At 46.4% G+C, this 14,406-nt stretch overlaps 1 protein-coding gene across 3 annotated transcripts in view; it reads left to right on the forward strand.

The window, feature by feature from the left end:
• The window catches only part of TXLNG (taxilin gamma), a 70,005-nt gene that overhangs the window by 28,123 nt on the left and 27,476 nt on the right, over positions 1-14,406 (forward strand). For all 3 annotated transcript variants that reach the window (XM_088449516.1, XM_088449517.1, XM_088449518.1), the window contains 3 exons: positions 1,331-1,501; positions 1,785-1,979; positions 5,410-5,529. In XM_088449516.1, coding sequence (XP_088305642.1) covers positions 1,331-1,501; positions 1,785-1,979; positions 5,410-5,529 — 486 coding nt within the window. The remainder of the gene's footprint in view (positions 1-1,330; positions 1,502-1,784; positions 1,980-5,409; positions 5,530-14,406) is intronic.

A 14,406-nucleotide genomic window follows, 5' to 3' on the forward strand; every position in this document is an offset into this window, starting at 1 on the left:
GCTCATAGTTAGGCACAAATGCAAGCAATTGAAAATTTTCAGTCTTAAAAATCTGATTGTTTGCTGATTTGTGTGTGTGTGTGTGTGTCATCACACACACACAACAGGATTCTAAATAAATTTGGTTCTTAGCAAAGTAGTCCCAATATTTTCCTTTGTTCGTAGACTAATTGCCCAAAGAATCACATTAGCCCAGAGGTTCCCAAACTCTGCCATTACAGTCCAGGTTGTAAGAATATGCATGTTAAGCTGGTCAGACATTAGCCAATGTCTGACCAGCTTAATTTTAAATGATCTCAAAGGTGCTCTTGTGATAACTTGTATGTGGTAGTATTCATAATGTAACATTACCATAATGTGTACTTTCTATCATTCTGCAAGTTAAGTACTGGAATCTGCAGCCTTTTAATATACTAATGTACAAAGCCAAGAATTCCAGCATCTACGCCAGTAACACCATTTTAGGTGGAGCAGATCTATCTGGATATGTAGTTTAATTTCCTGTTGCAAACATAGGATATGGAAACCTAATTTTGCACTTGTAGCATATGGTAATTATGTTTTGGTCACTTTAAAATTGACTTTAATACATGAAGTGCAAACATTTTCCATGCTGCCTTCACTCTGGAAAGAACACCCAAAATGTGACCTGCGTACAAATGGTGTGATAAAGTCGGTCTGGTATAGTCTGTCTCCAAATGACTGACTACCCATATCGCCTAATTAAGTGAGACCTGACTCTTGAACAGGAGTGACTATTTAAACCAATCTTTTTAATTTTAAAATGTATAACCAGATTTCTGGCAGTTCATGTTTCTGCTTTTTATATATTGTATTAAACAACCAAATGGTTCCATATACCAGACATGTACTTACACTTGCAGTTCCCTAAAATATACTGTAGGAAAGCACCATCTATTTCTGTGTGTAAGCAATGCGGTTGCTGCACGCTTCAAAGCTTAGGTTTGTTCACTGGCAAATATCTGATGGGCTGGATTCACCTTCTTAATACAATTTAAACGACCATCATATTAAATAAAATACATATTTTACAAATGATGTGTTAGAAAGCCATATATTAAATCAAGGGTTCTGTATGTTGCAGAGTTACTTGGTGTAGAAGAGAAAGCATATGGCTTTTTGATTGTGTATTATTGTAATGTTTATCTCTATTTCTGTGCTCTCTTGGGTTTAATTGTTTTCAGTTTTCTGACTTTGAATTATTTAATATTTTGCAGTTTCAAGTTGCAGCATTAATTTGACTGGATGTAGCCTGTATAGTAAGACAGTAACAAGCTCTAATCTTCCTCTTGTAACACCATTGATTTAGTTGGAAGAGAGCCGTAACTTCCAGAAACAGATGAAGGTTTTGCAAAAGAAGCAGACGCAAGTGGTGAAAGAGAAGGTTCACTTACAGAGCGAGCACAGCAAAGCTATCCTGGCACGTAGCAAGCTTGAGTCGCTCTGCCGAGAGCTCCAGAGACACAACAAAACATTAAAGGTCAGCTGCAACCTGAGCAGCATTATCATGCTACATTGCACATTCAGTCAGTAATGTATAAAATGGTTTTGGCTACATAAAGCAGATATCAAGTATACAATTCTATAGTATTTACTGTACAACATTCACTGAAGGCATTCTGGTCTTATATATCATATCATATATCATATTTGTTTTGTCTACTAGCATGTAAAAAGTGGCTTTCTTTAAATAACGTGCCTGTACGACATATCCCCAGAATGTAATAAAAAATAATACCCTGACGGCAATCTTTGTGATACAGGAGGACAATCTGCATCAGGCACGTGAATATGAAGAAGAGCGTAAAGAAGCTACTGCACATTTCCAGATGACACTGAATGAAATCCAAGCACAGATGGAGCAACATGATGTCTACAATGCAAAACTGCGCCAGGAAAACATTGAATTGGGGGATAAGTTAAAAAAACTTATTGAGCAGTATGCACTGCGAGAGGAGGTAAGCCATCTTTTGTTCTCTATAACAAAAACTATTCCTTTGATGTGGTTCAGCATGGATGTTGGAGTTGTGTGTGATGTATAAAGATATAAGATTTATAAACATGTCTTAAATATACTTGATTACAAGTTTGTTGTTTACCAGTATTATTACATCATTGTTCAGCAACAATTTACTATATCTCTGGTTTTTAGATGTTTCTTTACTAAATATCCCATATTGGTAGATCTGTATATAATGAACAGAAGGAAAGTACAAATAGCAGACATTCAATGCTACCATCCATATAAGAAATCCTATTGAATGTATGCAGAGTTATTCTAGTGTATACTCCTTGTAGAAAAATGGATTACCAATACTTTCCTCCTTTGTCCCTCTCTTAAATCGATCATTTTGTAGGTTTGGGATTTTTAGAAGACACAGAAGCATTTGTGGATAAAATCTACTGTATTCAGTGGTTACTTGTATGAAGGAATTCTAAAATATAAACCGTATGTGCAGCCTACAAGTGTAGCTGCTTTAGTGCATTCCATTAATTTCATTTTTATTTGATATATAATCAAAGTTTCAAATACACCCAAAACAAATTCTTATTAAATGAATGATTGTTCGGCAGAAATTAGTAATTCGTTGTTTGTGGGTATTTTACATAAAATGTGTATCCTAAGTTTGTGTCTGGTTCAGTATATGATATGCTGTTTAACCAACAAGAACGGTGGAAGGCCTGTCACCTTACAAACTCAAGGTGCCCTCATGATTGTGCTGTGAGGAGTGTGCTACTGAAGAATGATTGGTTGTTCTACATGGTTTTTAAATGCTTTAATCAATTTGGTCTAGGTTTTGTGTGGGAAGGTACAGTCTCACATTTCCTCCAGTAACTAACAGTAATTACTGAAGTACCTAACAAGCTGTTGTGAAAGGGGTCTGAATTACCTGGGTAGGGTGTACTGCGAGGAAAAAGTGTTGCCACCACAACGAAGATTATGAAAGGATGCATGTATTTTAAAGCTCAAGATATGCATAGGTCTATGCATTGAATATTATATTTATAGCAAGAAAAAAAAAATATTGTATTCCAAGGAGACTTTTATAGCAGACCAGACATACCCTCCACTTCGCTCACAACATAATAAAGCAGTCTTGAACCAGTTTCTCCAAATTTGGTTTGTTGGCAAACCCATCTATTCTGGTTTACGTAGGGCTTGATTCAGAGATCTATGCAATGCTGATTATTACGCAGCCTGAGACTGAGCAATATTGTGCATCCGTGTCAGTTACACTGCGCAACAATCGTTTTGCGATTTCGCCTGCACAGAGGGTCCATTTGTAAAGTGAGTGACTGACAGCATTTTTGGGGGTGGCTAGGCAAACACAGGCGGGTCTGACTGTTTAAACGCTATTTTATGGGCGTGCATAAATTTAGCCATGGCTATCTCCTTCGCAGCAGCTCACGGAGTGTCATGACAGCATCAGGGTTTGCGGCTGGTCAGACGCAGCATATACTTTGATTAAGTTTTGCTACGGGGCAAAAGAACAAAAAAACGTTGGGCACTCTTAATTAGAAAGTGTGCTAATGAAGATACAGATCTATAAAACCTAACTTTTAATTGAAAACCCTATGCATAAAAAGAGTTACCGTAGTTACACTCTGAAGTTTAAAAAACCCCGGAATAAATGCAAAAAATTACCAAAATCACATAATAAAGTGCTAGCATGCAAATATACTGCAAACATGTAACAATCCCTAATAAACATATTAATTAATAACTAGTAGGGAATAGACTAGACACCAACTCAATATACCTCAATTTTATTAAATGATGCATGAAATTTATGCTGTAACAATCAGGGACAACAATGAGATGTACACTTAATATGTACATATTGGCCTTTTTGTTGTTCAGATATCTTAATGATAATCCCGGAGGTAATGATCAAGAGCTGAATATCTCATTAACATTATACAAACCAAAACACATGCATAGTAAGCCCATCAAAAACATTCTCTTTAAACAGGATGGTAGTTTAGATTAACATTTGAAGTCATTAGTAGGATAAATGAATGTTCAGCATTGTGATCTGCAAACTATATTTCTGGTTCAATAACATCATATAGATACAGCTTATAGAAACTCAGAGAATTCTGGTGATTCTACTATAAATCCTGTAGTAAACGACATGCTTTGTTTCTGCAACATATACAAGACACATTCAGTATCAGACACATAAATGCACATAATGAGTTTACACAGGCGTCTGTAAGACAAAAATAGAGAGTGTAGGAATTCCCAGGGAGCAAGCTGCGTCACACCACCACTGCTTTCTCATGTCTGATGACATTGAACATGGCTGCCCCATCTGCATCAATGTTTATACTGTTGTACCTCGTCTGACTGTTATGAGAAGGCAGCAGTAGGCAACCCTATGCGCTGCTATACTTCTATAAAGCATTAGTGTATTTTAGCAACTGCGATCTGTGAGAAAATGCGCTTGCGATTGCATTCGTGTACATTTTCGAATCAGGCCCTTAGTCAGCAAAGTTAGCAGGTACAATCTGCAACTCCTATCTTCTTCTCAGGGAAACTTCCTTACCAAGGACATGTGAAAAATCACTCTTAACCCTATCCTGACATGGATCCTAGAAAGGTTTTTTTATTCTCTGTCCTCTCCATTCCTCATTTGTGGGAATAATGCCACATGCAGTGCTGCTAACCATTTCTCCAGCAACTCCAGATATTTTGCAATCTTGTTGCAACAACAGTAGTGATTTTCCTACTGTCTTTAATCGGAACAGCTTCTCTCTCATTAATAACTTAAGCTGGGTGATATATCGCGAGCGTGGCGTCTGGTGTGTAACCCTGATGTGTGAATGACATCTTTCACAGACATATCACAGCTCCTCTGCAGCACAGCAAATGGTGATGTATAGCTACAGATATATCTGCGCATCTGGCTGTGTGTACAGGTAGTCTGCTTGCTGCAGGGACTTCTGGTTACTGCCAGCTTAACTGGGCAGGCAAATTAAAATGCCTGCTGGGTTGTGATATCAGGGAACACACATTGAGCGGCCAATCGGCAAGTCTGTATAGCTAGCTTCTGTCGACGCAGTTAGTACTCAGCTTTACACTGGAAGACCACTTAGTGCTTTCTGGCCAAGGTTTATATGCTAGTCCAGCCATTTGCACCAGTTCAGGCAGGGAGCAGCCAGTTGGAAAAATGCTGTGCCCTCTAGCAGTGGGGTGCCAGAAACCCTGTTTTGCTCTCTGTACCTGTCAGACTCCAGCCTAGACCAATGATGCTTTCTAAAGTCTAAATTTAGCTTCTTACAGGCCATCAAAAAGTATAAATGCCAGGCTTGGAAACCTGTTTACCCATTCAGGATTATTTTTAAAATTTATTTACCATGCAAATCCCCTTGTTTTTTTTCTAGCACATTGACAAAGTATTCAAGCATAAGGAGCTACAACAACAACTAATTGATGCAAAACTTCAGCAGACCACGGAGCTTATGAAGGAAGCTGAGGAGCGACATCAGCGTGAAAGAGAGTTTGTAAGTTGCAGAGGTCTTGCCCTGCGCCATTCTGCTCAGTCTGTGAGGTGGCATACTCCTATTACATTTTTCTCCTTCATCCACTAGGGGACACTGGAGTTCAAGACAGTGGGTATAGACGGTGGTAGAGTAGAGCCTGGCACTTTAAATAATTTAGAAGTGTGACTGGCTCCTCCCCCTCTATGCCCCATCAGCCCCAGTTTTTAGAATGTGTCCGAGAGAGCCGGTCGCACATCAGGCTGTCTCCAGCCTTTGTCATATTTTTTAATTGTTTTTATTTACACACATGGCAGTCTGCCTGCTACGTGGGAGCCGTCGGGAAGGGCACCGCCACGGCTACTGCAGCCTGTGTCCGGTGACCCTGAGGAGGGGGCACACAACTTGGAGTCGTCAGACCTTGCAAGGATCCGCCACTGCTGACACCGGCATGTGTCCGGGTTCTTCGCCGCCCCCTCAGCCCAGCATCCCGGCCGCAGCAGCCCGTAAGTATAACCACTGCTCCTGATTAGCAGGAGCAGTGGACGTTAGAGCTGGGCTCAGTGATATGCAGCTAGCTGTCACTGTTAGCGGCGCTGCATAATGCTCCCCCCGATGTAACCCCCCCCCCCCCCCATCTTTTTTGACGACGGGCCTGGGGACCTAATTCCCGGTTAATACACCGGAGCTAGCGGGGGTGGAGCTATTAATGGCGCATCCTGCACTTTGGCGCTTCGTACGGGCTCTCCCTCTGTGCTCTGCACTGCAGCAGCATCCCTGAGCCGTAAGTAAGTGGCTCACTGTGGTTATGCGCACCCAGTACACACATCCGCTAAGCGCATTCAAGGCAGCCCGTCATTTATAAAGACTGGAACATCCTGTCCAGTTCCAATATAGGTGGTCTCTGCTCCCTCTTTTATTAAGAGGGGTCGCGCAGCAAGCGCTGGCTCACCCCCGCTCGGGAGAGAACCGAAAGAGCTGAAACCGGCTGAGTCCCAGGTCTCCCGCCCCTCCTCCCCCCAGTAGGGAGATGTGAGTTCTGCAGCCCCGAGCACTGTAGGACAAAGTGACAGACGGCTTGCTGCGCTGTCACTTACAGGAAGCACTGGCGTTGTCTCCATATGTACAGCGCCAGTAGCACTAAGACGGCCTGCTTATATATTAGCCGCTTAACAGCGTGGCTGAGTGGTGCTTTCATAACCAACGCCAGTTACCTCGTGACACTTTTGTGTTTGAATGCTTCGGCACCCTCCACAGCATCAGCCAATGCTCTCCTACTGCCTAGAGGGAGGTGTACTTGGGTTGTGTGAGGAGCCGAGTTTTCACTCGTGATCGCTCCCCCCCCCCCCCCCTCTGTTCCCGACACCTACACACAGTGATGTATGCAGCACGGACCAGCCACCTGCAAGAGAGCCCCGCTGCCCTCTTAAGGGCAGTGTTTACTACCTGCTTCAGTGCCCTAACACCTGCTGCACTGATGGTGATGTCTAGCACCCTAGCTTAATGCTGCTCCTCCCCCACCCTCGTGCTGAGCGGGTGCACTATAACTCCGCTTTATGCTGTTCTGTTGAGGGGACAGCTTGTTTTACTCTTCCTGGCTAGCGTGGACATTAAGCGCAGTATTTCCTTATACCCCAGCGCGGTGTAAGCTATATTTATAGTCCCCATATAGGGGGGGTGGTGTGTGTGTGTGTATATGTATAATATATATAAAATACCTTTTTTCAACTATCTCTGCTAATCAGGTAGTCTACGAACAATAAAGAACCAAGCCTTAATCCAAATGTTGCGAGAATAATAATGTATCGTGGGTGAGAACTCCCTATTGAGCTGGTTTTAATACCAGCGTTGGCTGAAGGGACGGGGCCTTGGGTCGGTCCTCCCGGATCATCCTTACTCAGGAACGGGAGTCCCATATCGTGCTGACCATCCCTGTGGCCCAGTATTAGAGGCTGGGACGCACACTTCTATAGCACTGTGTTAATAGCGGCTGCTGGCCTTATCCCCTGCTTAGATTAAGGGTGAGGGTCTTGCGCTGTGGATTTTCCCAAGGGACAGGTCTCCCTTTTAATATGTTGGGAAGGCTCTGTCAGTTTAGAGAAGCACGCAATTTTGTGAAATGTTGCATGTAGTCAGTGTATTGTGCAGTGCGCTCCGCTTTTCTGGGGCAGTACTCCCATAAGTATGTGGATTGTTACTCTTCTGCAATAGCTCACCTGATAAGGCGAGTACACCAGTAACAGAAGGGTCCCAGGATCGATACCAGTTTGGGACAGCACGCTGCTAAAATATCTTGCCCCTTATGCCGAGGCAGACTGAGGGCCACATGTGGCACATGAGCAGTCTCCGTGCGTGGAGGTAAGCCATATCTATGTGTATATTTGTATTTTTACTAAGCCCTGCTTTAGAACATATGTCTGGAGTGAAGTTTGTCCTGGGTCTCAGGGTCTCATTCAGAGCCGCTCGTAAGCGGCCGTTTGTTCCGAGCAATGTTCACACATGTGCGTATGGGTTTTAGTACGCATGCGCGAACCAGTCAGTGCGGTCAGAAATCGTGTACTCGCAATATAGCGAATGCCTGCTAATTTGAGTGACAGAGTGAGGCGTTTGTGGGAGGTAACAGGGGAAGGTGCTTGAAAACGGGGAGTGGAGATCAGAACGCAGGCGTGCCAAACGGTCAAAACGGGCGTTTAATGGGTGTGCATAATTAACAAAGCAGCGTCATCAACCACGTCAGTTGGTTGTCTTTATGCCTGAATTGCTCGCATGATTGCTGTAGGAAAAACCAACCACAAGAATAGTGAGCAGTTCATATGCTGTTCGATGTACTCGACTAATCTAATAAATAGCGGACATGACGTATGATGCGAGCGGCCAGGGGGCGTTTTTTACAAAATACCGCCCGCATGTTTTGTTCGCTCGTTCAGACATAGAGGCGTCAACAGACCGCAAAGAGCGAACGGTTAATTTAAACAGCCACCCCCTTTTTCTGAACGAGCGAGCGCAAATAGCGTCCGGCTCTGAATCAGGCCCTCAATTCCTTCCAAGGCTCTAACTATTGCTCATGTTCTCATTTTAAAATATCACCTGCTAATCGTGTATGTAGGTATGCGTATGCATAGGTGGATATATAGATCGCTTCTTATCCTTACCATAAAAGCAGGGGTAGGATCTGCTTTTATCCGTTTTATGTCTGATACCTAGCACATTTTAAAAAAAGATGCTGCAATTGGAGGCTGGACTCTCCTAATGTAGTTGGTGCAATAACTCCGCTTTATACTACTCTCCCTAAGGATTTATGTGTGTGTGTATAATTGTATCAGTATGTGTGTTTTTTATATATATAATTATATATATTATGGTATGCCTATACTTCCACAATCATTAGGTTACCTATATTTCCCTTGATGGGAAGCCGCCTGGGATTACCAGACGCTGTAAGCTATATCCGTATATATTAAATGGTGGCTCTATAGACTAGAGCAGGGGTCTTCAAACTTGGCCCTCCAGATGCTGTGGAACTACACATCCCAGCATGCACTGCACATAGTTTTAGCATGCTGTTATATCAAAAAGGTGGCAGTGCATGCTGGGATGTGTAGTTCCACAGCAGCTGGAGGGCCAAGTTTGAAGACCCCTGGACTAGTCATGTTCTGTAGCTTACATAGTGATAGTTACAATTCCCAATGGCATTGCTTCCAGCATGGACCCTATACATGTCTTGGGGCCTTCTTGTATGTCCATACATGTATATACAGATATGTACTTACACCCTCCTGGGGCTATAGTTCTGTTCCCGTCAGTCTATATCTATGGCGCTCCTTTTCGGGGGACCTATGATTTACAACTACACTCCAGTGGCCCACTTTGCAGCAAACTGATATGACTCTAAGAATGCAGGATATATACATATATAGCATGTTGATCTCCTGGTGCAGGAGTCTGACAAGTAAACTTAGCATGTTGGCATTAACTCTTCCTTTCAAAGAGATTGCCTTCTCATGCAACTATGTTATGTCTGTGGGTACGTGTGTATAAATACTGATATATTCCCATTCCTTGAATATTTCCTAATGATTGGGAAATCCTGTTTTTTAACCCTAACTGGGGTTATCACTACAGATATACCCTTTCTTTACTTGGGATAACTAATGCATTCTATGTACAGGTACCCTTCTCTGTATCGATTCTGGTACTCCATGTTATTGTCTTGTCGCATATCTCAATAAAATGAGTCTCTAAAGGGACTCTAGGTACAATTCCTATCAGTACATAGAGAATCCAGGTTCTATTCCATCCTCTGGGCTTAATTAGTCAAATTACTTGAAGGTCTAGGGCTACCCGCTGATATAGACAAGGTCAGGCCTGGATTGTATTAGATTGGTGGCCGTAATACACACTTCACCATTATAAGTGTTAATGTAAGGATACTTACACTAGCAGACCATTTTTGGGGTATATGTATAATCTCTATATGGATACACATCCCTAATGGAACAAGCTCAGGTATAGAGTCCTGTTGTATGACCTTCTTGTCTCCACTAACTTTTTGCTAGTTTCTACAGTATTTTCTACTGCACATCTCCAGATTGACGTCCGTGCTGTAGAGCATTGGTCTTAGACCACTGAAGCTACTCTCAATACCTGACTGGGCGGGTTGCTGTGAGTTGGAAAAGTTCAGTGACATTCTACATAGCGTCCAGAGGGCTTCTGGTCGCTCACAGGTAAGCGGGCTTACCCCACTAATGCTTTGAAAGAGGCTCCTTTCTACTTCAGGGTCCATAGGGGGTCCACAGGGTTGACCTTGGGGATATAGCTGGATCAGGATCCATGGGCACCACACAGTTAAGCTTTTAGCTCCCAGGATGCACTTGGGTCCTCCTCTATACCCCGCCCCCGAGCCACAGGCACCTCAGTGTAAGTTGGTGCCCGGCCGGAGTCGGCTTTTTATTTTAGGCTAGATTTTATTTATTTTAAGCTCTCTTTTTACTACAGACGGCAGCGAAGGGCTGTCTATACAGACGCCCACGCTGCCGCTCTGATCCCCGACTGGCGCCGCGACGCCAGTACTGATCTGGGGATCGCGGCGGGAGGACAGAGTCCGTACTAGCCGGACTCTGTCTACCTCTCAGGACTGCTGCCGGAGTTGCAGGGGATTCAGGTAAGCCGCGCGTCGCTGGCTAGCGGCAGCACGCGGAATGCCTTAAGATGCAGTCCTTTAGCCTCCGGTCCTGGGGACAGACCGGAGGCTGCTGGCAGTGGCGGCGGGCCCCCCATAACCCGTGGGACCACTAGACCACCAAGGATAACAGGCAAGTGGGAAGCCAGCATCCCTGGGGTTATGGCCAGCCAGGGGAGGAAGCCTTCCCTGTTCAGCGGCTCCTCCCCTCAGCTCAGCGTGCCTTTCAGCACGCAGTCTGGCGTCGCTGAGCTGCAGACTCTTCGGCCACTCCTCCTCTGAGGTCTCTGGGGGCCATTTTCTTTGTGGCAGCGCAGATCTCAGGGAGCACGCGGACCGGTCCCCCTGTGTACCTCTCCCCTGATTTAAGGACAGTGTACACAGCATTATAGCCCTCTCAGACACTGAATCTGGGCAGGTTGATTGTAGTGGAAAGGTGCAGTGAGTATATCTTCTCTGCATGGTATGTGACTTTTGCTAGTGCTGCCTGTCAGTAAGCGGAAAATAAGCACAGTCAGCTTATACCTGTCCCTTTACTTCTCCTACAAGCCCTACAGGTGTGTGGGGGAGGGGCGTTTCTACAGACCTCACCTATATAAATCACGTATTTGTGAGGTTCGTCACATACAGTTGTGTGCGACACAGTGCCATATTGTGGGCTGTTGTTCAACACACCGGTGAGTGCGTTTACTTCTGCCCTGTTGCCAGATATATAATATATTCTGTCATGTCAGACGAGGAGGTTGAGCGCTCAGTGGCTTCGGTGTTGGCCTCTTGCGGACGCTGTTCTGCAGGAGTGGATAGGGAGGATTTGTCACAGGATGGCCTGTGTAGTCGGTGCCAGGTGGCTCCTGGCCCATCCAGACCTTCTCTGACGCAGGAAACACCGTGGGCGATGTTTTCTCAAGTGCTGGTGTCTGTTGCGGACCGTCTGTCGGTCCCGACTGCTCTCCCTACTAGGGCGTTACCCCAGCCGACCATCCCCCATTCCCCGGGTGTCACGCAGTTATTGCGGAGTCCTCCTGGGTCTCAGTCTGTGGGTCCATATGCGGGGTTGCCTATGTATATACAGGCTTCCCCTGTGCCGCAGCAGCCTGTGGTACCTTTTCAGGCCCCTATGGCGACTCCTCCACCCTGGGTGGATGTGCCCTCCAACTCCGTGCAAAATTTGGCGGCCGCATCCTCGGCCTTTCAGTCAATGTTGCAGACTGACATGCCTTCTAGGGTTTCAAAACGCCCACTCATGGCGCGGGCGGCTCAGGTATCGGACTCAGAGGGTTCCTCAGATGATGGGGAGGTCCCTGATGCCACTGACTCGGATGCCTTGGTCCAGGAAATGGATACCAAGTCGTCCATTAATGTGCGAGCACTGGTTAGGGCGGTGCGAGACATTCTTCTTATAGAGGATGAGGCACCAGTTCCTAAGTCGAAGTTTCCTAGTTTAAAAAAAACTAAGGTGGCTTCTGCAGTGTTTCCCCTGTCTGATCAGTTGACTGATCATATGGCGGTAGCTTGGCAGGCGCCCAGTAAGAGATTCCTTCCTCAGAAGCGGTTGCTTTCTAATTATCCCTCCCTGAGGCACATTGTAAAATATGGGAAACTCCACCGGCGGTGGATTCCCATGTCACCCGTTTAACTCGGGGCGCTACCTTACCATTACCGTCGATATCCTCGCTGAAGGATCCCACGGACAGGAAAGTTGAGACTTGCTTAAAGTCTATTTACTCCCCCTCCGCGGCGGTGGCCCGACCGTCCATGGCCATCTCCTGGGTGGCCAAGGCCATTGAGGGGTGGGCCAACGCATTGGAAGATACCTTCCCGGACGACGCTCCGGATGTCCAGAGGGCGTTGTTGGGACAGATGAGGGACGCTGCTTCTTACATTGGGGAAGCTTCTTTAGATGCTAGTCTGCTGATTTCGCGGGTATCGGCTGCAACGGTGTCGGCCCGCCGATCCTTATGGTTGCGGTCCTGGAGAGCGGACTCTTATTCAAAGAAAGGCCTGGAGGCCTTACCTTTCAATGGGGAATTTCTATTTGGTCCGGACTTGGACAAAATAGTGGATACCCTGGCTAAATCCAAGTCGGCTTTCCTGCCTTCGGCGGCACTATCTGCTAAGGTTCGGAGTTCGGCTTTTCGTTCCTTTCGGGTTCAGGGTAAGGCAAAAGGTAAGTCCCGAGACAGTCTGCGAGTAAGACTGCCTCTAAACCCAAGAAGCAAGCCTGGAGTGCTCGGCGCCCTTCTTCCAAGCAGGAAGATAAACCTGTGGCCTGATGGGACGGGCCTCCCTCTGGGGGACCTCAGGGTGGGAGGCTGACTTCTTCTATTTGCCCAGTGCTGGCACAATACCACCACGGATGCCTGGGTTCGAGAAGTGGTCTCCCAGGGGTACGCCCTGTCTTTTCGGCACAGACCACCCCACCAGTTTTTCTGCACCATTCCTTCTCAGGACAAGACCCCAAGGCGTTACAGATTCAGGAGGCTATAGAGTCCTTGCTGAAAGCAGGGGTCTTTGTTCCCGTTCCTCAATCACAACGAGGGACTGGGTATTATTCGTCTCTGTTTCTGGTGCAGAAACCCAATGGTTCTCATCGCCCTATCCTCAACTTGAAGTCTCTGAACAAATTCCTCAGAGTTCCCAAGTTCAGGATGGAAACGTTACGTTCCATCATTCTGGCGATGGAACGGGGGGATTACATGGTGTCCCTGGATATCCAGGACGCCTACCTCCATGTTCCGATAGCACCTTCGCACCAGCGGTATCTGAGGTTCGCTATCCTTCAACACCACTATCAGTTCCGAGCGCTACCCTTTGGTCTCTCCACTGCACCGAGGGTGTTCACGAAGATTATGGCGGTCATGGCCGCACATCTTCGGAACCAGAATGTACGGCTGCTGCCGTATCTGGACGACCTCCTGCTGCTGGCGAGCTCCCCGGAGGTACTGCTTCAACATCTCCACCTGACGATCGCTTGCCTGCAAGCACACGGGTGGTTGATAAATTGGAAAAAGTCCTCCCTGAGTCCATCACAGCGGATGGTTCATTTGGGAGCCCTGCTGGATTCGCGTCAGCAAAGGATTTTCCTGACTCCGGAGAAAGTCGCCTCCCTACAGCTGCGGATATGCAGTTGCCTGAGCAGTCGCCGCCTGCCCGGTCCATTCGGCTATGAGAGTTCTGGGGTCCATGGTGTCGACATTCGACATGGTGGAATTCGCCCAGTTCCATTCCCGGCTCCTGCAGGGGCTGATTCTATCGGAATGGAACGGGTTACCTCACCGGATCCGCTCTGAGGTGCTGGTGTTGTCTCCGGAGGTTCGGCACTCTTTGGCTTGGTGGCTTCAGAAAGCTCATCTGGTCGAGGGGCTCCCCTTTTGGATCCCGGACTGGGTCCTGCTCACGACGGAGGCCAGTCTCCGGGGGTTGGGGGGCAGTGACCGGCTCATTGTCTCTCCAGGGTCGTTGGTCTGCGGAGGAAGCACTTCTCCCCATCAACATCCTGGAACTGCGGGCAGTATACAGGGCCCTGCAGTCATCCGGTCCCGTTCTTCACGGAAGGGCGGTACAGGTGCAGTCCGACAACGCCACCACGGTGGCGTATATCAACCACCAAGGAGGAACTCGCAGTCGGGAAGCGATGTCGGAGGTGTCTCGCATCCTGACTTGGGCGGAGTGTCACATTCCAGCGATCTCGGCGGTCTTCATCCCCGGAGTCCTCAATTGGG

The sequence above is a fragment of the Taudactylus pleione genome, unplaced genomic scaffold (assembly GCF_031769625.1).
Source record: "Taudactylus pleione unplaced genomic scaffold, aTauple2 ptg000487l, whole genome shotgun sequence".
NCBI lineage: Eukaryota > Metazoa > Chordata > Amphibia > Anura > Myobatrachidae > Taudactylus > Taudactylus pleione.